The following is a 24,577-nucleotide window of genomic DNA, read 5'->3' as shown; positions in this document are numbered from 1 at the left end:
AGGCATTCAAGGACCCCTGTCAAGTCCTGGGTCCCCTGAATTTGACAGGATATCCGCCCCCCCACAGGAAGACCCCTCCGTGTGTGAGTCTCTCTTGATAAGGTTTGACTGAGACAAATGGACAATGGACAACACAACACAACCTCTTTCTGTACGAAAAACTCACAGTCACATTTAAAGAGTTCAAAGTGAAGACTAATTAACAAATGTTCCGCTCCCCCTCCCACACCTAAGTCAGTTGCAATTAATTAGCAAGACCAGCATTGTGCTATGTTCTATGCTGGCATTCTGCACCTTTGCATAACTGATTTGTTGGTACCCTAAAGGGAGACAGAGTAATAGGTTATGTGTGCATCAGATACGCGCGTTAACACATAAGGTAAGCAGGATGCCGGCTTTTTATCCCCCGAAATGCAAACATCAAACTCCTCCAATGGTTCTGGCTTCACACTCCATAGGAAGTAATATGTCTACCTCTTTAATTCTTCTCCGTAAAAACCGGAGAAACATTCTCTCCTAGCCATCAAGCGGGCTTGTCCGGCGTGAACACTGTGGATTTGTGGCCCAAAGCAAACTCACCCGATATGCGCTTGAAGGAACCGATGGGTGGTAATAAGCGGACGGTTAGAAGTACTGACAGCTCTGCTTCCCAGACCGATGGTCCAATTAAATAAACGAGGTTGAAAAAGCCTCTTAGCAACCTGATGCTGCAAGGCATATCGGGCTATTTCAAGGTTTTATGCATCTAATACGACTTAATGGTTTTTGTGGAAACACATTTCAAGCCATAAATTACTTCGGACCCGGTGTGTAACTTACTGCCCGTTTATTTTCTGAATTAGCTTTTCTCTAGTTTACCCATTTTAACCAAGTCCTTATTAAGGTGAAATATTGACAAATGTGTTGCTTAATATATTTCAAGTCAGTGGAAATCGCCACGATTGATAAAATAGGTCTACATACAGTATATTTTTAAACTGGGTATTTAACAAATAGGACCGCTTTAATAGAAAATAGAGGGGATGTGACAAGCGTGATTAATTGTGCTGGTATTTCTGCTGTGAAGTGTAATTAAAACTGCATTATAATAATCCAAATTAGCGTCATTAATAAGCAGCGTGGGCTCCCTGCCACATAAGCTGCTCAAACACAACATTTCAGATTACGTCCTATTAAATTCCTGAAAGGGTTTCGCGTTCAAACCAGGGTCCTTTTATGTTTTCGATAATTAGAGATAATAAGGAAAATGTGACAGGGATGATAAATGCCCATAGTGCGGTTCCCTTCGTATTAAACGAAATCACCCGAAGTACGTGACGGGAATGACGTGTAGGCGGCACTGCAGCGGGGTCTGCGGTAACGCGCCCAGAGCGCAGGGTACGGAAAACCCCCCATCCCCCTGCCCAAAGTCTATCCCAACCCACCCCCACGCTAAAAGGTGGCAGGCGGCCACACCTGCCCCCCCCACACACACACACACGCGCGCGCCGCTTTACAGGGCGATCCCCACTCGCCACTTCGCAGTAGACGTGCTCACAGCTCCAGGGACACGGCAGTTCCGCGGCTGACTGATCAGACCAGCAAAGCTCGGATAAGATCCCGGACGGGGTACGGGGGCTGCGCAGTAAGACGTGAGTAAATAACTCCCTGTTTGCTTGTTGTGGTTAAACATGCGTTTGCGAAATACAGGCTTCATCCCGTCTGGCTCAGGGATGCCAGATGTCCATACAGAAGAGCGCATGGGATTAGAACCTGTCACTAAACTGACCATCAGACTCTAGCGGTACCGCTTGCAGTTTGACTGGAAATGAACTTCTTTAGTTTAATTCTAACCTGGGTGCAGACTAGGCTACCTGTGACACAGCATATAAAAGCAGCTAAAGTGCACTGGAGATCGGGTTTCTGTAGGGTATGGAGTGGTAAAGTATACTTTAAAGCGGTGAACCAGTGCGGACCCATCCGATTTCGTTATTCTGACATGTTGATACAAACGGACGGAAACATTTAAACCAAATATAACGAAACTTAGTCCTGAGCCTATGCATGATGCGACGTATTGCTTTCATATGCTTACATTGACACCTGTATTAAGTTGGATTAAAAACTTGCTAGTGACTTTAGTTGCATTAACGTGAACACTGAGTTAATTTGGGACTAGAGTGGAAAAAGTATAAAATTAATGTAATTCAAGCGTTAAACTGAACGTGATTAAGATAATAAATACTATAGGTTGTTGATCGATGGGAACTCTCTGCGTGATGATCCGGGTGGACCTGTTGGTTGTAAAATACCGGTAATTTAATTTTTGTAAAGTGGACCTGGCTTTTTTCCTGCGCGCAGTCTTGCCAGTAATTAATCTTATGCCTGACTTCTTTTTTTGGGGGGGGGTCGCTTGATGGATCTAAACACATCTCCTTATTTGTTTGGCCACTTAAAACTTATATGTGCAGTCTGTTAATGTTGCGAGCTTTCTGTCAGCTAAAATGACTGTAACTCAGTCTTATGCCATAAATAATTTTTGGCGGAGTAAATTCAATATGCGGCCAATTCGCTGCGCACATTTTTTCCCCCCGATTTTTATGTCTCTGGGACAGGCGATGCAGACCTGATGCCGTTTGTCCTTCACTTCACTGCCTACGATTTGCGATACAAGGTCGCAGAATAATTATACAGAGGCGCGGCAGACCTTTAAGTCGGAGTGAATGAAATCAGTCTAGACATGAGAAATGTCTTAGGATACTGCACATCTTGAAGATTAAAGAGGGTGATAGCAAAACGGTCAGTCTAAGCACCACTAACATAAACTACTTTTCCCTGTAATTAGACATCAAGTTCAGCTGCAGTCTTGTGACATTATACATCTACAGTACATCTCAAGACTCCTGTGTTCACAGGAGCCACCAGTTGCAACTGAACACCTCTAGCAAGCACTGATGAACCGTGAATAGGATTTATCAGAATCTTGGGCATAAAAATGACTTAGCTGGGAGACTGGGGGAAAGAGTGGTTTCTGATAAGTTAAAACTTTCAAGCAGATTGCCCAGTACCCATGGTGAGAGGCCCAAATACTGACCAGGAAAAAAAGGTGTTGTTTGACATCTTCTTAGGGTACAAAAGTTGTTAACTGAGCTAACGAGAACATTTTGATGGAAGGGTAGTGTTAGAGATCCCTGTACACACAGACTCTGACAAACAGACCACAACCCCAAACATACTTCTTAGAGCAGAGCAGAGACTAAATTTCTCAGGGCCAGTCAAAACTATACAGACAGCCTAGACCAAACTCAACCGAACTTTCACTCAACCACATTTCCACAAAAATGCGTCTGACTATGAATCCAGTGGCTCATCACAAAAGATCAATGCGTCAGGAGTCAGTGCTACCAGGAGTCAGTGCTATCAAGGGTCTCTGCTACCAGGAGTCAGTGCTATCAAGGGTCTCTGCTACCAGGAGTCAGTGCTATCAAGGGTCTCTGCTACCAGGAGTCAGTGTTATCAAGGGTCTCTGCTACCAGGAGTCAGTGCTATCAAGGGTCTCTGCTACCAGGAGTCAGTGCTATCAAGGGTCTCTGCTACCAGGAGTCAGTGCTATCAAGGGTCTCTGCTACCAGGAGTCAGTGCTATCAAGGGTCTCTGCTACCAGGAGTCAGTGTTATCAAGGGTCTCTGCTACCAGGAGTCAGTGCTATCAAGGGACTCTGCTACCAGGAGTCAGTGCTATCAAGGGTCTCTGCTACCAGGAGTCAGTGCTATCAAGGGTCTCTGCTACCAGGAGTCAGTGCTATCAAGGGTCTCTGCTACCAGGAGTCAGTGCTATCAAGGGTCTCTGCTACCAGGAGTCAGTGTTATCAAGGGTCTCTGCTACCAGGAGTCAGTGCTATCAAGGGTCTCTGCTACCAGGAGTCAGTGTTATCAAGGGTCTCTGCTACCAGGAGTCAGTGTTATCAAGGGTCTCTGCTACCAGGAGTCAGTGCTATCAAGGGTCTCTGCTACCAGGAGTCAGTGTTATCAAGGGTCTCTGCTACCAGGAGTCAGTGTTATCAAGGGTCTCTGCTACCAGGAGTCAGTGTTATCAAGGGTCTCTGCTACCAGGAGTCAGTGTTATCAAGGGTCTCTGCTACCAGGAGTCAGTGCTATCAAGGGTCTCTGCTACCAGGAGTCAGTGCTATCAAGGGTCTCTGCCACCAGGAGTCAGTGCTATCAAGGGTCTCTGCTACCAGGAGTCAGTGCTGCTCTGAATCAGTGTTATGATGTGGGGACCAGGGTCTGTGACTGGCACTGGGCTGACATCCCATAACGCATACTGGGTGTCCCTTGTTAACTTGAGCTGGAGACCCAGTGGGTGAGCACATGAACTGCAGAACTGGGCATGGGGGGCGGCTCATGTGGGCCCATATCCAGGTAACTTTCAGAGCATCTTTAAGAATGCTGTGATGAAGGATAATGAAAAAGTTTAATTATTTGAATTAAACAACTTAATGCAAACCAATGAAACTTTATTAATAAAAACCTTAATTACTGTATACTGTGTTTTCTCAAAATATAACTGACAAGTAAAAATGACTTTATACCCCCCTTTAGCCCCCCCTTTGATGAGATGCATTCTGCTGTCCATGGGTGAACCCCAGCCCCCCCCCCAGTACATACTGCACAAGATACACACCACATTTGTGACGAGTTTGTTCAGGTGTCACTCAGGAAAGCTGCAGAGAACATCAGGCTGTTTCCCCCACGAGCGACCAGGTCTCGCAGCCATCCTGTCCTGGGGGGCTGATGGGGAGTTGTTGCCTTATTAAGGTGGTGGAATGAGATTTGTGTACTTCTGCAGGGCTTAGACTTTAGTGAGGGGTTTCCGGACAGATTCCGGACACGGGGGGTGGGGGGGGGGCATCTCAGAGTGACCTCTTGGCCCCGTGTGCTGGGCCACGTGCTTCTGACACACAGTGCAGGCTGCCAGGGTTGGAAACCTTCACAGGCCCCGAATAGCTGCAGTGGTCGTCTGCAGTGACACCCTCTCTACAGTGTGGGACGTGTAAGAGGGTGTCCCAAGTTAAGATTCATGCAGGGGGGGGCAGCGTGTGCCTCATCAGGTTAAGACCCGTGCCTATGAGCTGATTGTTGCTGGTTCAAATCCCAGAGTCAGAAGAGTGATTTCAATGTTAGGCCCCTGAGCCAGGTCCTTAACCCCCCCCCCCCCCCCTGATGGGCTGTGTGACCCTGCTTTCTCAAAAATGTTTTTCAGTTTGGATTAAAGCATTGACTGAATAAGTACTATGTAAATTCAAACGCGTTCATTCTTGGTTTGTTGTATGTGTTTTTTTATTCCGATCGTCCTTAAATGTATAATCTTAAGGTCCAGGTTAGCTTTCGCACATCCAGCATATCTGCTGGCTGTGCAGCTCTCAGCTACGCCATGGCTTCAGCTTCCGACAGGCAGTCTGCGCGGGATAAAGTTCCTCGCTGCAGTGAGCAACTTGCATTTTCCCCCTTTAGCAAATAGCTGTTTCCAAAAATTGAAACATTTGCTTTCATAATTCCTGCCTTCCGCAGTGGGGGGCGTGACTAGCTTGGTGGGAAAATGCTTTGAGTTACAGACACACTCTCAAGTTTCCTAATTAGAGGGGATAGTGTCCCCCTAAGTGACATCACCTGCCCCCCCACCCCTCCCCCGGCGCTTTGGGGAAAGGTTGAGGTTCTTTCGTGTGTGTGAGAGACAGCTGGTTTGACAGCCGCTTCTGTGGGACTTCAAACACCGTGCTCCTCGCACAGATCGCGAGCGGGAATCGGCTTTTAATTTGGCTTCATTATTCCCGTGGCTCTGCCTGCCCCATTGTCTCACCGTCTATGGGAACCTTCCTGCAGGCAACTTGGCAGATAGCAGCACGGAAAAGCATGTGATGAAACTAGAGTTTACCTGCAGTGTCAACATAATAAATTGTATTAGGAAGTTCACAGATCCTCATGCTGCCTTAGAGATTTTAACACGCTATATATCTACACTTAAGGACTCTCGATCACGTCTGCTTCCCTGATCCACGTGGGTGACTCCATATGGAGGTGTTATCTATTAATATTGAAATAAATATCTCTGATTGGTTAATTCTCCAGAGAGCCATTTCTTCCCTTGTTTTTTTGTGGTTCTGCCCTGTCTGATTGGTCCTTCCTTCTCTGCTTGTCTGTCATCATCGACACACATCCCAGGGAGGGCGACGCTGTTGATGGGGAATGAGTAACAGGCCCGTTCCGGCCACATCGGGGGGTGTTGAGTCTGAGGAGAGTAGAGCTTTTGCTAACGAGTCTGAGCCGATGACAGCTTCACTGTGGTCAGCTTCAGTGTGGGGATGCAGTGTGGGGATGCAGTGTGGCTTCAGGGAGATGTGCGGCATTTTAATCCTTACAGCTGACGCTTCTTTATTGGAGTGTGGAAAAAATAGCCCCTCAGTCTGGAAATAGGACCACAACAGCAGGATCTGTCCCCTGCAACATGTAGGCAGAAGGTCGAAAACAGAGTCGTCACAACATTATCCGGAAGTTACTGCGAATGGCGGCATTTTGGAAGCACCGTGTTCTGCGTGTCCGAGTCTATGTGGGCGGCACTGTATAGTGCGAATGTCGCAGGGCTGTGGTCAGCGTCCATCCTGCCAGTCGGTGATTAGCACGTGGATGCTACAGCCAGGCCACACCCACCTCTCACTAGTGAGGAGGGGCAGGTTAATCCGTACAGCCCAAACATGTGTCCTCTGGCCCAGCAAGAGCCATCTGGATCTCCAAGGAAGGGCCCCCCAGTCTGGGGCTTGTGAGGTGGCCAGGGATTAGGGGAGGGTTAACCCCCCCCCAGGCTCAGGGGATGTCCTGTATCGGCTGAAGGGACAAAGTGATCTTCACCAGCTAGCGCCTTTGTTTACATGCTCTGGGTCCCCAGCCTGAAACGTGATAATGGAATACAGCAGTCGCGTTTGCTAAGCTCCCTATTTGAAGAATGTATTTTTCTGATATGGGTATTGTAGTTTGCACCAGCATGCGGTGGAATGCTAACTTCTCACATTCCGGAGAAGGAGACAGCAGGCAGAGCTGACAGACCCAGGCCATGTACATCTACTGTGAGCGTGTTCATATCCGAAACCCTCAGCCACCAGTCGGATCACTTTCCTTTGAGATGACAAGGTGAGAATAAAGAGTACTCACAGAGTCACAGAGTACTCAACTGGTTGGTTGAAACAGTCTTGGTCTGCATTTTTGATTTTCTGGACCTGACCTATCAACCTCTGGTTCTGGACATGGGAGCAGCACAGGGTGCAGGACCACAGCTGTACTGCACCTGAGCTGTGCATGTGAGGGACAAAAAGGCTTAAACAGAGTATGTGGGGGGCCCAGGGGTGTGAGGTGTGCAAAATGAGCAAACAGCTCCCCCTCCCACGGCCGACCGTCCTTCCCTCTGCTTGTAGGCGGTCTGGGTCTCCCCCAGCATGCCACCAGGACCTGCACACAGACCTGCATACATTTTCACCCGCACAACCCGCTTCCCATCCTCCATCATCCCAGAGCGATACAGGGGCAGCCGTGCATTCCTGACTGTAGAGGAGGGGGGGCGGAATGTACGTGTGTCTGTGACATCCCCCTAACCCCCTCTCCCGGGAGTGTAAAGGTCACGCGGGGTTTGTGGTTGTAGGTTGGTGCCCCTGTCGGGACTGTCCTGTTGCCCCCGTAGGCGTGGTAATTAGTCTGATTCCCAGCCAGGGACTGACAGGTTCCGGAAGAGTCGGTCGGACAGCTGAGCCTCAGGGACTGAGCGAGCGACGGAAGGTTCTGGATACGGGGAGGCAGCTGTCCTGTTTGGCACTCCGGGTTTTCTGAGAGTGATCAGAGCATCAGTGGGACCCCCACCGTCGGCTGGATCTCAGGTCCGACTTTGAGCTCAGTCACCCTGGTTCTCAGTGTTTCCTGGGCCCAACGCGACCATCTTGCACTATTTCCCATGTAGTGATTTTAAAGATTTGTTTTAGGGTGGGGTGCATAAGAGCAGCTATTATTCATACAGAGGGACCGATCTTATCATTAGCCAGGGATATGTTCAGAATCGGTGAATGACGGGGGGGGGGGATTCCAAGGACCAATCAGCTTTTTAACTGGGGCCCTGTGCCCCCGCCCTAGTATATGTCCATCGGGACACTTCATGGTGACCCAAGGCCATTTTAAAGACAGTCTTTTTGTGGGGGGCTGTCAGGGTTGGGGCTCCTGCCTTACAGTCATTAGCTCTGATAGACAAAGGGGGGGGGGGCATTTGGGGTCACGTTGGGGACTCATTGAGCTGCCCAGTGACCTGTCAGTGTGCCACGTGGGAGGGCAAAGGGCAAGTAATGGCTCTGAGAGTGTCTGTATTTTACTCATTTTGGTTGTTTTGTTTTCCGGGGATTGACCAAAGAGAACTGCTCACCCCCCCGGCCCATCTCTGCTGCCAGACATGCTTTTTGTCTGGCCCCATCAATAATGCTGTCGAAGAAAGGGTTCCTTCCCTCCCCCCTCAGCAGATCTTTGGGACAATTAGCCCCCTTTGTGATGCTGTGCAGTGACTAAATGCGATTCGGAGCCGGCACGTTTCTCTGGGTAGTGGCCGATGTGATGGAAGCCGCCTGCTCCTTCGCCGCATTAAAGGAGCCGGACGCTTGTAAATTGGGCTGTACCACCTTCTCGGAAAGGTAGGGGGGTCCATGCTCCGTGTCCTGAGCCTACAACATGCAGCAAAAAACGACAGATGTTTCCAAGGAACGCAAGTACGTTCCATCAGCCTGTTTTGGTCCAGGAGTGGCCAGTGTCGGGGGGGGGGGGGGGGGGGTTGACTGGGGTCATGTGACGGGCTAAAAAAGAAGTGTTGTCCAGCGTTTAAAGCGAAGTCCTCCCTGTTTCGGCAGGAATGAATGAGGCGGTGTTCCGCTTTGCTTATTCCCCATAGAGGTCGCATCAAATATCTTCTTCGGCCGTAGATGGACTCCCCAGGAAGGACGGTCCAGTAAACCTAAACAAAAGGTTAACAGAGACCAGTACAAAGAGGCTTCTTGTTTACCTCATTCAACTCAAGCATCCTGTGATGATCTTTGGCATGACCCCCCCAGCCCCCCCCCTGCCCCCCCCCCCCCCCCCCACACACACACACACACACACACATCTTAAACACAAATGATTTTGCTGCCATCCAGACAATCCTGTTAATTAAGGTCCAAACAGGTTAGAAAATGCATTTAGGTGGCCAGTTCCTCCATGGGGGGGGGGGGGGGGGGGGGTATCAGTACTCTGATGACCACTGGGGGCCTCCATGCCGCTGATGTTTGTCCAGCATCCTACCCCCGGACACAGAACATCTGGTTCTCCTTTCACGGCCCGAGCCCCCCCACCCCCCTCTAAGCCCACCCCACAGTGCCACAGGGGGCCACATGAAAGGCTGTGGGGGGGCATGGTCGCAGCTGGGAAGGTAGCGAGGCCTTGGGAGCTGGCGGCGAGGTGCAGTGCTCACGTCTGTCCTGTGAGAGCTGATGCGGGACATGCAACCGTGCAACATGGGGGTGGGGGCTTGCGGGGGTCCTGAAGAAACAGCCAATAGAAAAACAGAATACCTGACTAGGAGCCACTGCCCCCTATACACACTGTGCAGGTAGAATATCATCACCAGTGACATTCCTCATGTCAGACAGTTCGGTTTCCTCCGGTCCGCTCTGCCCTGTGCAAACAGTGGTATTCTGGGTGATTTCAGAGCCGCTCTCTGGACGGTCATTTAAAAAGCACAAGATGGTCCAGCAGCGCTCTCTGCCTCTCCGGTCAGTGCGGCGGACACTCAGCTGGTCGCTCTGTAGACGCCCGGAGCAAAGGCGGCTGCTCCTTTCATCAGGACATTAGCGAAGCAACTGTGGGCTTCTTGTGCTTCTACCTTCAGCTTGATGTTACGGTTAAGATGCATTTGATTGTGGGCCATACAGCAGTGAGAATGCAGTGCCGTCAGACAAGTTCCAGAGACAGCACACCAAGTAAATCCAGTGCAGACAGATTTAAAGAGAACACGATACAGGTACAAGTAAAATACCCCCCCATCAAAAAACAGAATACTGTGATACTATAGAAATAAATATTTAAAGAATAATTAGCGATTTATCCGTGACTCAGCTAACGGTGTGTAGTCAGGCAATGTTTTTTTTTAATTTTTTAACCAATCACGGCCTGCTCCTTACACTCCTGGGGGGGGAGGGGGGGGGGGCTCTGCAGTGGCTTATTTTCTGTGCTCTGCTCAATAAGGAAGTGGAGATCTGCACTGGGGCTGTATGGTAATCCCACCTTATAGTTTAGTGCTCCGGTGCCCCCAGGTACGACACAGACTCAAGAAGAAAGCCATGGGGGGGCTCTGGGATGGCCTACACTAACACCCGCCGTCATTATTAGCACATTCCCCTGCATGCCCCCCCCACAGCACCTGTTGACAATTCCTTCCCCGGCTGCTTTCTCAGGCTGACAGACATCTGGAGGACATTGCAGGACCCTTTTATACTGGATTTATGGCCGAGGCTTTGAAGGGAAAAATGGAAGAAGCAGAAACGAACGAACCTGTCAAGTGGCTGGGGGGGGGTGGGGTGGTTGTGATTTGTTTTCTCAAAGGTGTGTGACCCAGCTTTGGGGGGGGGGGGGCAGTTACTAGGTGAGCCCCAGACAAGGCAGCCGTTCCCACCCGACTGGCCCATGACATACATCCTGACCCACCCTCTCCAAAGTCCGGGACCGCCAACCCGCCCTCTCCAAAGTCCGGGACCGCCAACCCGCCCTCTCCAAAGTCCGGGACCGCCACCTCCACATGGTCCACCTGCAGCTTTTTAGCAGCTTGGGTAATTGTCACTGAGAACTTCCACCGGTTCAAAACGCCTGGTTCTGTTTGCCTGAGGTGAGGATGTCTTTCCCGGCAGAGGAGGTGAACTATTGTTCGTTTTCGAGACGGGAAGCCTTGAAATAGCTCTGTCTGACATCTTGCATCACATATGAGTCCTTTTGGTTTTAAGCAGTGTTTTGGTGGCCCCCTGAGAGCAGGCTGAGGTAAAATGAAGCATTCTGCAACAAGGACAAAATGTGTGATTTGCATTTAGGCCAGAGACTAACACTGTGGTCACATCAGACGTAGCTTCTGTTGAGTGCTTATTATACCTCACCACCATGAGAACATGGCTATGAGAAGCACAAGCCAATCAGAGATGCTGTCATTTTGGTGTGAAGTCGCCTGTTTCTCTCTTGCCCAATGATGTAAAGATAGTGAAACTGCCATTGCTAAATAGTTTGCTGCTTTTACAGTTTACATAATGTAAGGAAATCTAATGGATTCTATTAGTTAGAGATTCCCTTTCTGCCCAACAATTGTATCCTTAATTAAGATAACTTAAAATTATTTTAAAAGGATACATTACTGTGCAAAAGTAAAAATGGTGTTCATGTTGGTGTAAAATAATCTTCATTTTGGGGTAAAACTAGTACTATGTCTATCAGAGATACTCCATAACTGTGTTTTTGCTGACTTGGCTATTAGCATATGTTTGGCTAATCAATAACTCATCAATTTTTTTAAGTCATTAAGTTAATTAATTAATTAAGCTGGTGGTGATATTTAACAAACACATGGAATGGCTGAGGTGCCCCTGAGGAGAGGTTTGGGGACTGAAGCTGTGTTCATCTAGCCGTCCAACTAGATATCAGTAACTTGCTGGAGAACAGAAAAAAATCTTCTTAGTTTTGTTGTTACTCTTAATTTGCAAAAGGTCCAGTGTTAAATTCTGTTTTCTGAGGAAATATACACTTTTGCTCAGTACTCCATGTATTGTCTAAAACTTCCAGATAAAAGTAAATATTTTCGAGGACTCAAAATCTGTAAGTTTTCAAGAACCTGAGCTCTGGCTGGTGAACTGCCCGCTTCTTTCGTCAGTGAAAAATCTTTTGGAGGAAGATTTGGAGGAAAGGGAAAATAAACGAGTGAGGACTGGAGTGTCTGGGCGGCGCCAGGCTTGGCTGGCAGGATGGACCGCAGCCTCGCCGCCCTGCCCACAGTGGACCCCGACCCCCCGTTTTCAATCACAATCCCTGGTCTCCGCCTCTGAGACGCATTGTGGAGTGCTGACGCATCGACACGTACGCAATAACCGGGTGGGAGAGTCTTCCCAGCTATAAATATCCCGCGGCTATTCCGGGATGTCGCCGCCGATCGGACCCGTCCCGCTGCAAACGCGGCGTCACTCCATTCCCCTCGGCCCATCCAGGGCCTAAAAATAACACCCACTGGTCTCGCGGCGTGGGCCGTTCTGTTGCCGTGCCGACTCGCTGGGAAGCAGGCTGCCTCTTCACGCTGCCTCTTCACGCTGCCTCTTCACACTGCCTCTTCACGCTTTCAGTAGACATTTCTTTCTTGTAGCTTGTTAAACATTCACCAGCTGATGCATTATTTAGTCCCAGCTTGTGACTCGCTGGGACTGAGTTGCGATTCGAGTGCCGTGGAGCTTTTGGAGCGGCTGAACCAACCCGGGGAGAGATGACCTGCTTAATCCCCTCCTTCATGTATTGTCGCATGCTCATGATTCTCAGATTTTTTATCTGGAGACCTCCCCCAAAAAACACCGGTCAAGTCTCGCAACCCCCTTAGATATGATAACAATTGGCAGCCGCAAGGGGGTCCAACCTTCATCAGTTTTGTTGGCCGGATGATGAAATTTTAGTGACGGCCTGCAATGGACAAAATATGTCGGGGGGGAGGCATGCTTACTGCAGAAAATGAAAACAAGCAAAACATTATGGTCTCTTGTCGAGGGCTATGATGCAGATTCTCAGATCTCTTTGGGCTCAGAGGCAGGAAAAGGTTTAGTCAGGAGCAGCAGGAGATGGAGGCGAGGTGGGAGAACCGACTTCCAGGTTCTGAGCTGCCCGGGATAGCGGGGTGCCGAGTGACCCCCCCATGACCCTGGAGACCGGAAGCTTCCATCTACTAATGTGAATCTCTCTCTCTCTCTCTTTTCTCTCTCTGTCTCTCACCCTTCCTTCCACCTAGTATGTGACTTCACAGGGAACATCGTGAATACGACAAAGATCTGACAGGGGTCACCTCATCGGCAGCGGTCCCGAGACAGCCGACAGGGGCAAATATTTGAGTCAATTACACCTCCCTTTCCGGGGCCACCATCACAAAAGGATGATCAAGGGGGAGGTGGAGCTCTTGAAGGGAGAGGGAAAAATAGCAGCCCCTTCCCAGTGAACTCTTGAGGCTATTTCTGGTGCTTCGTGGGCAAACTGGCTACTCATTTAGGGAAACTTGGATGTTGGAAAAAGGATTTACCAGTTGCCTACCCATTCATCCCCGGATCTGTGTAAGTGCTGGATATAGATATCAATTTGTACGGCTCCCAATCTGACCGACAAAGACGCTAACTTTAGCGAAGCCGAGAGTGAGCTCTGCTATTGCGGCTCCTGCAATTGGTACCTTTCTCCGGGACAGACTTCCGACACCACGGGGTCCAGGGATCTCTGTTTGCAGCCCCGTTTCTCTAACTGAGCTCCTGGAGTAAAGTTCATGTCCATCTCCAGAGCCACATATCGTTAGCCTGTTGCGCTCTGGCAGAGTGTGTGAGGGTGTGCCGGCCCACATCAGAGTCACGCCCTCAGCGCCGCCAGGCAGCCGTTTGCTGCCCCAGTTGCTTTGATGTCCTTAACCAGCAGGGCGGCGCACCATGAAGCCTCTGACGCCAATCGGCTCTCCGTCCCCCCTGAGGCTCCTGAACAAGGGTCCAGAATACCTGCGTAGGCAGATGGATGGCGGGGGCAGGGGTCCTGCACTCAGTGCTGTGGAGCGACTGGAGGCTGATAAGGCCAAATATGTGAAGAGCCAGCAGGTCATCAACACCAAGCAGGAGCCAGTGCTGGTACCCTGTGCCACCCCTCCCCCCGTGCCTCGGCGTCCCCTTGCTGTGTCTGGCGCCCCCACACCTCGCCCCAGCTCCCGCCACACACCAGACTCCCCGTATTTAGTCCTGGGCTCCCTCATCATTCGACATGAGGATGAGGAAGACGCCAAAAAGGAGAACCGCCGTAATGCTGGTGTGGGGGAGCGAAATTGGAGCAACACTGGGCGGGCATCCCCGGGGCCCATTGTCCTCATCTCCCCCCTGGTGGCCCCTCACAGCGCCCCCCTGCTGCGGCGCAGCAACGGCAAGCGAATGCTGCGGCCCGACTCGCTCGTCATCTATCGGCAGAAGAAGGAGTGCAAAAACACCAGTGGCAGTGGCAGTGGAGGCGAGGCTAAGACCTGTAGCTTTGTGCAGCGGCTCTTCCAGGGGTCCATGCGGGATCGGGGCAGGCCCCCGAAAATGACCATCAGCGAGGAGAGGGTGCCGGCGCAGGACGAAGAGTCCCGCATGTCCTGGACGGACCAACGGGACACGTCACAGGAGACCAAGAGCTTCATCAAGACGGACCATGGGTCTATGTCGACCCCCAACAGCCCTCGCTCACCTGAGAGGATGAGGCTCAGCACGCCAGAGGACCCCAGCGACCCCTGGAGGCTGGCTGTGCCTCGCGAGACAGCCCGGCTGCGGCGGTCCAAATCGGACCTCCGCCTACGCTGCTCACTGGCACTGTCTGACAAAGAGCGCTTCTTTGACTACTGTGGGCTGGACTTGGAAATGGTGCAGAGGCTGGGCCCCGAAAACTTCCCGTCAGGCGGCAGCTCCGTGGACACGCTGTCCCTGGTGCTGCGCAGCGTCAGCGGCGGTGGCGGACCCGGCTCAGAGGCCAGCGAGTTCTCCCGGCACTCGGGGGAGGGGCTCGCCGAGGAGGAGCTGACGGAGCAGTTGCCGTCGGTCGTGTCCATCGTCGAGAGGAACGCCCGCGTCATCAAGTGGCTCTACGGGTGCAGGAACGCTGTCCAGCAGGGGCCCAAGGAGTCCACCGTGTAGCTAAATGCCTCTGCGGATTGGCATCGCATACTGTAAATTCTGGGGTGTGCTGCTGTGCCCCCGGTTTGGAATATCGGGAATCTCGGCAGTCCGGGAGCATCCGGCTGGTGACGGTGTCCTATCTCATCTTTTGACAGAGGCCAGTAACGACAGGGCACATGAATTCCAGAGGGGAATCCCCCGATAGACTGTGTTGTTTACCGCCAGTTGGTGGCGCTATTGTTTCGGGTGACGCAGGCATCCCTCAGCACCAGACGGATCTGCCCCGGCTTCCGCGGTGCTGGATCTCTCTGTTCTTGTGTACCATGGCCAGGGGACTCTACCTTTGGGCCAGTTAAAGTCCTGAGCTGTTTGGGGGGGGAGAGAAGGAGAGTGGGGGGGGGGGATTGGCAAATTGAAAACCAGGTTTATCTCTGCGCTGTAAACATTCACAGGGGACAGGGAGGCATCTGATTGCGAGGGGAGCTGAAAACCCCATGGGTTATTTTAACAGACCACTCCATTGGCATTTCTGATGAGTCTGGTAATGTCTGTGTGTGTGTGTGTGTGTGTGTGTGTGTGTGTGCGCGCGTCTGAGATGCATTGGCACCCCCATCCCTCCTAGATGCCCCCTGCCTCATAATCTGGGCTTCCTGGAATAAGCTTCAGGTCCTACATTGGATAAGCTGTTATGGAAGATGGGTGGGGATACCGTGAACAGATGGATGGAGGCTGGGTCTCCTTGTGAGGAGTCTGTGTCCTATTCTTGATGTATTTCTCATCAATCTGAGCAATACAAGTTTGTCTTATAAATACAGCACATGAGTCTTTAGGTCCATTAACAGGTGACTGGCAGTATTGCACAGAAATCAGAATCACATGAGCATCTGGAATGTGTCATTATTGCTGCTGTGGGTACAGCTGCCTGCTTTTCGCCTGCTGTGTTAGGTCACTCCCTCAAGGTCCCTTCTGGACCTTCCCTTCGGCCATCGTCCTGGGTGGGACCCGAGGCACGTAGTAGACACTGAGAAGGCTCACAACCTTCATCAGACATGCTTTTAGGAACCACTTCTTGTGCAGCATGTTGCAGCTTCATGAAAACCAAGTGATATTTCTGAGAAATGTTGTTATGCATGTTTACACCCATGGGTCTGTATATATTTGGTTTATTTCTGAGAGCTTTATTCTCACAGGAAACCAAATCACAATAAAGCAGTTTTTTCTGACTGTGAATGGCTATTTGTGATTCTGTTTTTGTCCACGTTCGTCTGAGTACCCGACCTCGTAATCTACTCGCCACACAGCCACGTTGCACATTGACCAAAACTCTCGAGTTACAGTATGTAGCACTAACTTAAATGCTGAATTTCTAATTAGAAAGTCTTTACATTTTATTGTTGACATTTCAGTGTCTCTAAAAGAGCCCGGTGCTGCAGGTTCAGACGTGGGGCGTCCCACACAATCAGTCTGTGACTCACAGTTCAGATGGGGCCTGGCTGGGGCCCAGTGTGTGGCTCAGTGGGCAAGGGCACAATGCCTGTGACCGGAAGGTTGCTGGTTCACATCCCATGGTCAGCGGAGTAATTTCACCTGTGGGCCCCTGATCAAGGCCCTTACCCCCAATTGCTGCTAATTAAAAGTAACTGTAATTTTTCCCCTCTAGCATCTCCACCCTCCTCGTCTCTCCTTTCACAACTCCAGCAGCGTCACCCTGTTTTCCCTGCTCTCCTTTGGGAGAGAGCGGGGCAGGGGGTGGAGCTTAATTGATTGGCAGTGAGAACTGTTTGCACATAACAAAAGACCAAAAGCTGATTCTGGGCCCCGGTGATCAAGTTACCTAGCCCTCCCTGGGCTGTGCCAACCCCCCCCACCCCGCACTCGAGGAGGACAATGGGCCCCTGTCACTCACACTCGCTGTGGGGCCCCATGACTCATTCTGTTTAGGCTTGTAGAAAAAGGTTTTTTTATGCTCATTTGGATTTGGATCCCTCATCTATCTGTGCCCCTCCCACCTTTGTTGGTCCCATGCAGACAAACAGCTGGTGTCTAGTCCCAGCCCCCCAGGCTGAAAACCTCAACTCAGGGTAAGCGGCCCCAGCCACCCTGGTCTCCAGGTGTGATTGCGGTTGCAGTTCTGCTCGCTAGCAGGACCCAGCAGGACATGGGTGTTTCTGACAGCTCGAGGCTTTTAAAGCACCACCATGTCTCTGGGGTGGGGAGGGGGGGGGGGACGGTCACAAGGTCAGTGGTGGAGCAGAACAGAAGTTAAAAGTCCCACTTTATTGGGGTTGCTAACTTTGAAAGGCTGGTAGGTGCCACATTAAATGGTCTGGGCTTGCAGGAATTCAAAGGCACGCAGCTCCCCTGCCGAAGCGGCATTATCGCTGACCACTGTTTTTCCAAATATTAAACTTCAGGGAGTCAGGAAGCTTCACCACCAACATTGTTAGGCTACCTAGCGACGGGTGTCAAACGAATCGCTTGCACTTACAGCCTGAGATATCGGCCCTTTCTCTCTTTCTGCCGTCTTCCAGTCCCCGGCATGGGTAACACAGTAAACAGGGTAAAGTACCACAAAAAATGCAGTTACGTAATTGCATTGTGTCCAACCCTCACAATTAGGAATTCCTAATCAGATGGCGTGAGAGTGCAGAGAGTGAGTGTACATAAACACAGGCGCGTTCACGTGGTCCCAGGCCCTGGGCTATTTGGGTTTTCAGATGACCCGCTATCATTTTCTACCATGGTGTATTTCTTGGCTTTTGTGAGGGGGTGGCAACAGTAAAAGTAGCTGATTTGGGGGGGGCGCATTTTTGATGCCCCTTTTTAGCAGAGACCTTTGGGCTTCTTAAAGTGTCCCTTGTGATGCAAGCCTAGGCGCAAGATACAAGACAGATCACCAGAGGGTAGAATGAGTCCAGAAGTCCAGAAAAGCTCAGTCCACGGGCTGTGGAAGCATCAGGCATTACGAATGTGCATCTCAAGAGCCCAGAGGACAAGAGAGCAGAAAAGCTTTTAAAAGTCCCTCAGAAGGTATGAGAGTCACACTGGCTGTGGATGTGAAGCGTGACGGGTCAGACCTAGTTCTTCTGGTCCAGCAGTTTGATGGAGCACAGTGAGAGGGGTGGGGGTCATCGAGCTTTCTGAGCACTCTCATTCACACTGCCCCCGGGGCGATCTTGCCGAGGAAGCAGCCATGTTGTTTGGAGCGAGAGGGCACAGTTTGAAGCGAGATCCGGACAGTGGAACACCTCGGGGTCACAGCTTCTGGGTGTGGGTCGGCATTTACACACCTGGTTTCATTCGGGGAACATGACCCCCTGCAATGCGACGTGTAATGCGAGGGCCGCATGTCTGTGAAAGCACCGACGGTGCAGCACTCGCAGCCATCCATGAAGCAGCCGAGGCTGGCAGCCAGAGGGACCGACGGCTTCCCGCCGGCGTCCGCGCGCTTGGGGCATAATTCCAAGGAAAATGCAAATCCATCCACCATTTCCATTACCTGAAATTTCAGAACTCGTATTTTAAACGCAAACTTCAGCTTCTCATCATCTCTGGGGCATGTGGCTGGTATCTGACTGTCCGTTTTGTGTTTTTCATACGAGTGGGACAGGAAGGCCAATGACTGAGATTTGTCCCCCCTCCCCTTCCCCCGTCCCCCTGCCCCCGACAGTCCCAACAGGAGCCGGAAACCTGACCCCTCTGCCCTGCTGTCCCTCCCCCTAACAAAACCCTGGCCAGGGCAAAAGGAGATCCGATGGCAGCCTGAGCTCATAAATCAGGGGGGGGGGCAGCCCTTTTCTCTGCTCTCTTTCACCCATGACCCCCCTGGTGCCCCGGGGCTCTGCGTCTCCTATCTGTGACTAATAACCCCCCTCCCAGTGCAGGCCTGACGTCACCCCTGGTGTGGAGAAAGGGCAGTACTGGGTCATCCACAGCAAAGCCCAAAGGCTTGGGCAGGGCCGGGAAGTCCTCTGAGACCCGGTTCAGGTACACAGCTGGGCCGAATTCGAACCCTGCTCACCGTACTCCATCGCTCAGGATAAGCCACCTGCTTATTCAATCTGCAAGTAGTGTCACATTCAGAAGGTCTTAGTATCGCATGTAGAAGGTCATTCTTGAGACACAAATTTAAAGTGTGCGTGTGATCCAGAGTGACCTGGCACGAGGCCAGGGCAGGGGCCGTGATTAAACGGGGTTGCGTGGGATGCGTCGTAGGGCAGACGTAGCCCAGTTTGGCCAGCGACATTTGGACCGATGTCAGTGCCGATAGTCACTTCATGTAAGCCAGTGAAGATGCATGGGGTGGGGGGCAAAAGTGGAAGGAGCTGTCAGGATGAGTGATTTGTGTCAAACCGGCCTGGCGACAGGCCCAGGGTGGTGGGAAGGAACACCACCTGTTACAACTCGTTTGTTTTACTTCAGCACTAATAGCACGTTACTCAGTGCCTCGACGTTCCCGCCTTGGCAGCTGTGCGTGCTTCCTGTTTTTCACAAACGCGCCGGCCTCACACAGTCTAGAACCATGTCCTCTGTGGCTGGACCGTACCCAGTCTCCTCTCCGTCCTCAGTGTTCATGTGATTCTTAAAATACTCTCAGGCTGGACCAACCTGGGGTTATCGGGATAAACAGGCCTGAGACAATGCGCCTTTATGCGCTGTGGTTTGTGGGGGAGACATTCAGGCTCATTCCAGCGGTTAGGAGCGTCGGTCCCAGGGTCTGGAGTTAAGGCGAGGCCCAGGCTGCTGTGAGCGGAGCAGGCCTTCTGTTGAAGATGGAAGAGGGAAAGGATCCTCAGTATTTGGGCAGAGGGTGGGTGGGGTCACTGTTGCACACTTTGAGGTTTTTAAGATAGAGGGAGACAGAAATCGTGACGGAAATGCCACATCTGCCAGCCTCTGTGTGTGGCTGCTCTACACATCAAAGCGTAGCCTCGCCCACGGCCTCGGGGCCGAGCGTCTGTATTTAAAGCTCAGGCCGGTCAACCACGGCGCCATACGGCGTTTGACCTCCCCCATCGACGCCCCAGGACTAACCCATGCAGGACACACCCACTACATACGGCAAAGGTAGGTCAGGCTTGGGATGTGAGCCCTACTGACACACTTCTTAATGACGACATCACACAGATCACCAGCAACACTCCATGCGTGAACATCTGGAGTTCAAAACTTCAGCTGCTTCTTCTCCTGGGTGCCACAGATCGCATAACGTCGGTTGATCCATCCATCCATCTTCCATGGCCGCTTACCCATTTCAGGGTCTCAATTTCGGTTTATGCATCCAAAAACTTGGAACTTCCTCCAGTCGTAGGGGAAATAATTCAGACAACAAAGAGATATCCAGTGTTTCTCCAACGAAACAATAACAAAATTAAAACACTTGTGGGGGACACGGCAAGTTAAAGCAGAGACTTTTATTTTGAAAGTCCTAATAAATAAACATTGCCATGTGACTAGACTGCAGTTAATGCAGAGCTTGCAGCATCAAAAAACAAAAGACTAAACTGTTTAATATGAAAAAAGATGGGTATAAAGGCCTTCTTGTGTCTCAGGGGGAGGATTTATCCAGCCTTGCAGTCAACCCCCAGCCTTCGCTAATCGACGTGAGGTTATGATAATGATCTCCCATTGTCTTTCCAAATAAGTATCAGTGAGGTTACAAGGCCCATATCCAGAAGCTGGTAGTCAAAGTGGATCTCTGCAATAATCAACAATCAAGAAACATTGCCGGCAATTTCACCCAAATGTTCCAGAATTAGGTTGTGGTCAAAATGACAACGGCTGAGTGTTGTTTTGGGGAAATGTGAATTGGATCACGCAACTGAAGCCACCCAATTTGAACATCACACATACGAAAAGTCTCTGCAGTTAGCCTAGTGGTTAACCTATGAAACAGCAGCCTGAATGCACTGTGGAGCCCAGGCCTGGTCCAGCAAGCTTAAGGCAGATTTTCTAACTGATGATGTGTCCCTGATAGATAAGGTCCCCAGGTAGGTAACTAGGACATCACCTCTCACCCTCAAAAGTCTAAAGCAATGTTTCCCAACCCGGTCCTCGATGAAATCTTGGAAAGAAAAGGTCAAGAATTTTGCTTTTCGAGTGATTTCCGTCATGGTTATCTGGAAAGGCCTCCATCCTCCTCTGGCTTTAGGATATAACCAACACTGCAGCCCTAACTGTGGCCCTAACTGCGTAACTGCATCCTTAACTGCAGCCCTACCTGTGGCCCTAACTGCGGCCCTAACCGTGGCCCTAACTGTGTAACTGCATCCTTAACTGCAGCCATAACTGCAGCCCTAACTGTGGCCCTAACTGTGTAACTGCATCCTTAACTGCAGCCATAACTGCAGCCCTAACTGTGGCCCTAACTGTGTAACTGCATCCTTAACTGCAGCCATAACTGCAGCCCTAACTGCGGCCCTAACTGCAGCCCACCACGTCCAGCCACCTCCACCATTTCTGCACACACTGGACCCCAGCCCCTGGCCATTAGTGCCCTGTTGCTGAGAACCTGTGGAATCCCTATGAGGTTTGGCACATTATCCATGCTGCTTGGAGCCACTGGTGGGGAGGGGTGTCTGCCCCCATCCCCTGACTATGAAAGCCCCCTCAAAGACTGGAAGGTGGGCCTTTAACAGATAACATCACTGACCATCTTAGGATTACTGCCATAACGAGCGCATTCACAACAGAGCTTGCGGTTGGGGCTATGGTTAGGCCTGATAGAGGGTGGGGGTGGGGGTGGGGGGGCATAAGGTCCCTGGTGGCTCCAGCCTGGGAGCAGGACAAAAAAAAACCAACATCCTCAACAGCTGTGGAAACAGAAACCAGATATAGCCAGGGCTTAGCGGTCAGAACGAGAGCGGATGGAAGGGCAGATCCCACCTACCTCCCCCCCCCCCCAGCCAAACATCCAGACCTCGTTCATCCTCTTCCTCATCATTTGTTATTCTGCCTCCTTCATCTACCCATTTGTCTGTATCATGTGTCACTTCTGCCCTCCTGCCTGGGCAAGGGGCAGTTCTCTCTGGTACGGGGTTTTGCACTCGTCATAGCCACAGAAATGAAAGCCATTGAGGGCATGTGTGGCCGTATAAGGTAAGCTGACGCGAGACTCACCGAATCCGGCTCAGGAGCCGTACAGCTTGGCAGCACGGATCAGTGCTTCCCAGCTAAGATTTGGCACGGCTTTCGGACATGTCCGCAGTGTCCCAGTCTGAAGGACGTCCCCGTGTAGCTGGCTTGTAAGTTCTTTGACTCTGTATTCCATTACGTGTTCTCCAAGTCTCTGTAATGGTATTGTCGATACAGAGGAATCAATTTCCAGGTTAGTCCAAGCCCTCATGTGAAAGAATGACAACAAAGCCCTGCGCTGCTTTACTTGTGTGTAGTCCCTCATTACCAGGCGTGAATCGAATCCCTCCATTTATTAAAGGAGATATACGTAATTCTGGGCTGGCCTACGGATCCGGTTCCTCGTGCTAAAAGAAGAAGGTCGAAGGGCGACTGGGTTGTGTCTGAGCTGCGGAAGGGTGAGCGGCTTGAGAGAGAGATTAGCCCTCTTCAGGAGATAATGAGGGATAGAGAGAGGCAGGGACCATAAATCCGCGCTAAAGAGCCAGGAGATTATCAGATGAGATCGAACTCCACATCGCAGAGGCGGAAGCCGGAGAGGTCAGAACCAAAACAATTCTGTAATAGTTTTCTCCCCATAGACCCTCACTGGCATCTTCTCAGAGACCGTGGCACTGCGCTGTTCAATTCGCAAGGTGATTTGCCCCCTGCTGGCTGACACATTGCACTACACCCTTAAGCACCATCAAAAAAACAGGAGATTTTTCTCATACTTTGAGGGAATCACTTGACAAAAAGTTTCCTCCCAGGTCCCTGAAAGCAGCACTATCCAAAATTATGTCTCACATCATGCCAACATCTGTTCCTCAGAGTGCTGAGGGTGCAGATGGGGTGGGGGAGGGGCACCTGGCTTTAGGCAAAGGTGGGTTTCACAGCCACGATTCTGCTTACACCAGTTCTAACCAGATGGGCTCATCATCCAGGCTGCGTGACTCACTGCTCCCTGCTCACGTGCTCGTCTCATCCGGCCTGTGCCCACACGTGCTGGTGTGTACATACGATCACGTATTGGCATTTTGGTGTGAGCAGGTTGGCCTGAACATTCTAGGTTTAGACTGGATAAGCCTTTGATAATGGATCCCCATGTATTGTTGTGGAGTGCTGTGGATCGCTATGGATCGTCATGCATTGCTGTGGATCGCTATGGATCCCCATGTATTGCTGTGGATCGCTGTGGATCGTCATGCATTGCTGTGGATTGTTGTGGCTTGTTATGGATTTCTCTCAAATTCCCCAGCAGACGTATTACTTTTCTTGTCAGGCAGACGGGGAGAGAGTCAAAGCAGCAACCATGAAAGAGATGACAGGGAAAGATAATGCCGATTGTTTATGAGTCTGTGCATCTCCTGTTTTGGGGGTCTCGGTGAAGGTCTAACTGTAGAGAAATGAAAAATCAGTATGTAAGCTCAGGGCTCAGCCCCCAAGAGGCTCAGGCCGGAACTGCAGATGTCGATGTCTGACCACACGCCAGCACTGAGGCCTATGCTCTGTCATACCTCAACCAATCCAATCTGATTGCACCACATGATTATATTTTTTTCTGGCCAATCACTGGTCACCGAAATGGAATCCTGTATCATAGCAAAGTTAAAGCTGACACTATTACAGACAGCCATCTGTGGAAGCAGGTAGAGATGTACCAGCAGGGCACTGAGTGACACCCGTCAGCTATCTATGTCACTGGATTAGGTATCTGCTAGCTCTGTGTTATCTTTGGCGACTGACACTGAAGCTGCTGTATAGGCACCACCTTTACCCAACAGTCCCATAATGCACCTGCACCCTGAGGCTCAGGGTGAGGGGGCACCCCCAAAAAAAAAAAACAATATGATAAAATTTTTCAAGCAGGAAGGGTCCCCCACAATATCACCATCCATCCATCCATCCATCCATCCTCCCATTTTCTATACTTTTTTGCTCTATGCAGAATCGCGAGGGTCTGGAGCCTAATTTTGATATGATAAAACTGAGTTACAGATTGCTACCAAGGTTCTGATGAAAAAAAAACAAAAACAAAAATTTTGAGCACACCCCCGAAATCATCTTTGCGATTCCTCCAAACCATCTGCCGCCCCACAGTTTGGGAGCCGGTCTAACTGATGGTCACACGGAATCTACCTCTGTAGCTGTGGTGGCATGAATCAAGTGTTTTACAGGAAGGTTAAATGTGAAATATGAGCTCCCCCCGTCTGCCACTTCCATCCTGCATCCATTTGCCATTTCATATCCGCTCCGCTTCCTAGATCACAGCTTCCCGTTCCTCTTATGGTTATGTCTCCAGATCCCTTCAGATGTCTAGCATATGTGGACATTCTAACTACCACCTATATGGTGTAATGTAAAGTGTGCAGTTATGCAATAATAAACAAACTACTCTATTTCCCTAAATAGTAATTCTCATTCCATTCTGGCTTTGGGACAAGCACACTATCATGAACCTTTTCGCTTTTCTGGCCACCGGGGGGGGGGTTAATCTACAAACCTTGTTTCGGCAAATCTGCTTCA

General features: G+C 50.7%; 1 protein-coding gene across 1 annotated transcript; it reads left to right on the top strand.

Moving 5' to 3' along the window:
- The first annotated feature begins 1,458 nt into the window (after positions 1-1,458).
- Positions 1,459-16,168, top strand: fam110d (family with sequence similarity 110 member D). Its single transcript, XM_023812995.2, has 2 exons — positions 1,459-1,631; positions 13,057-16,168. Exon 2 carries the CDS (start codon positions 13,733-13,735, stop codon positions 14,954-14,956), a length of 1,224 nt encoding a protein of 407 aa, XP_023668763.1. The 5' UTR covers positions 1,459-1,631; positions 13,057-13,732; the 3' UTR covers positions 14,957-16,168.
- The last annotated feature ends 8,409 nt before the right edge of the window (positions 16,169-24,577 follow it).

The sequence above is a fragment of the Paramormyrops kingsleyae genome, chromosome 9, assembly GCF_048594095.1.
Source record: "Paramormyrops kingsleyae isolate MSU_618 chromosome 9, PKINGS_0.4, whole genome shotgun sequence".
NCBI lineage: Eukaryota > Metazoa > Chordata > Actinopteri > Osteoglossiformes > Mormyridae > Paramormyrops > Paramormyrops kingsleyae.
The sequence above is the reverse complement of the archived record's forward strand: the minus strand, read 5'-3'. Positions and strand labels throughout refer to the sequence as shown.

What these genes read in the sequence shown, in the direction of transcription:
- fam110d (XM_023812995.2), top strand. Translation starts at nt 13,733, where the DNA reads ATGAAGCCTCTGACGCCAATCGGCTCTCCGTCCCCCCTGAGGCTCCTG.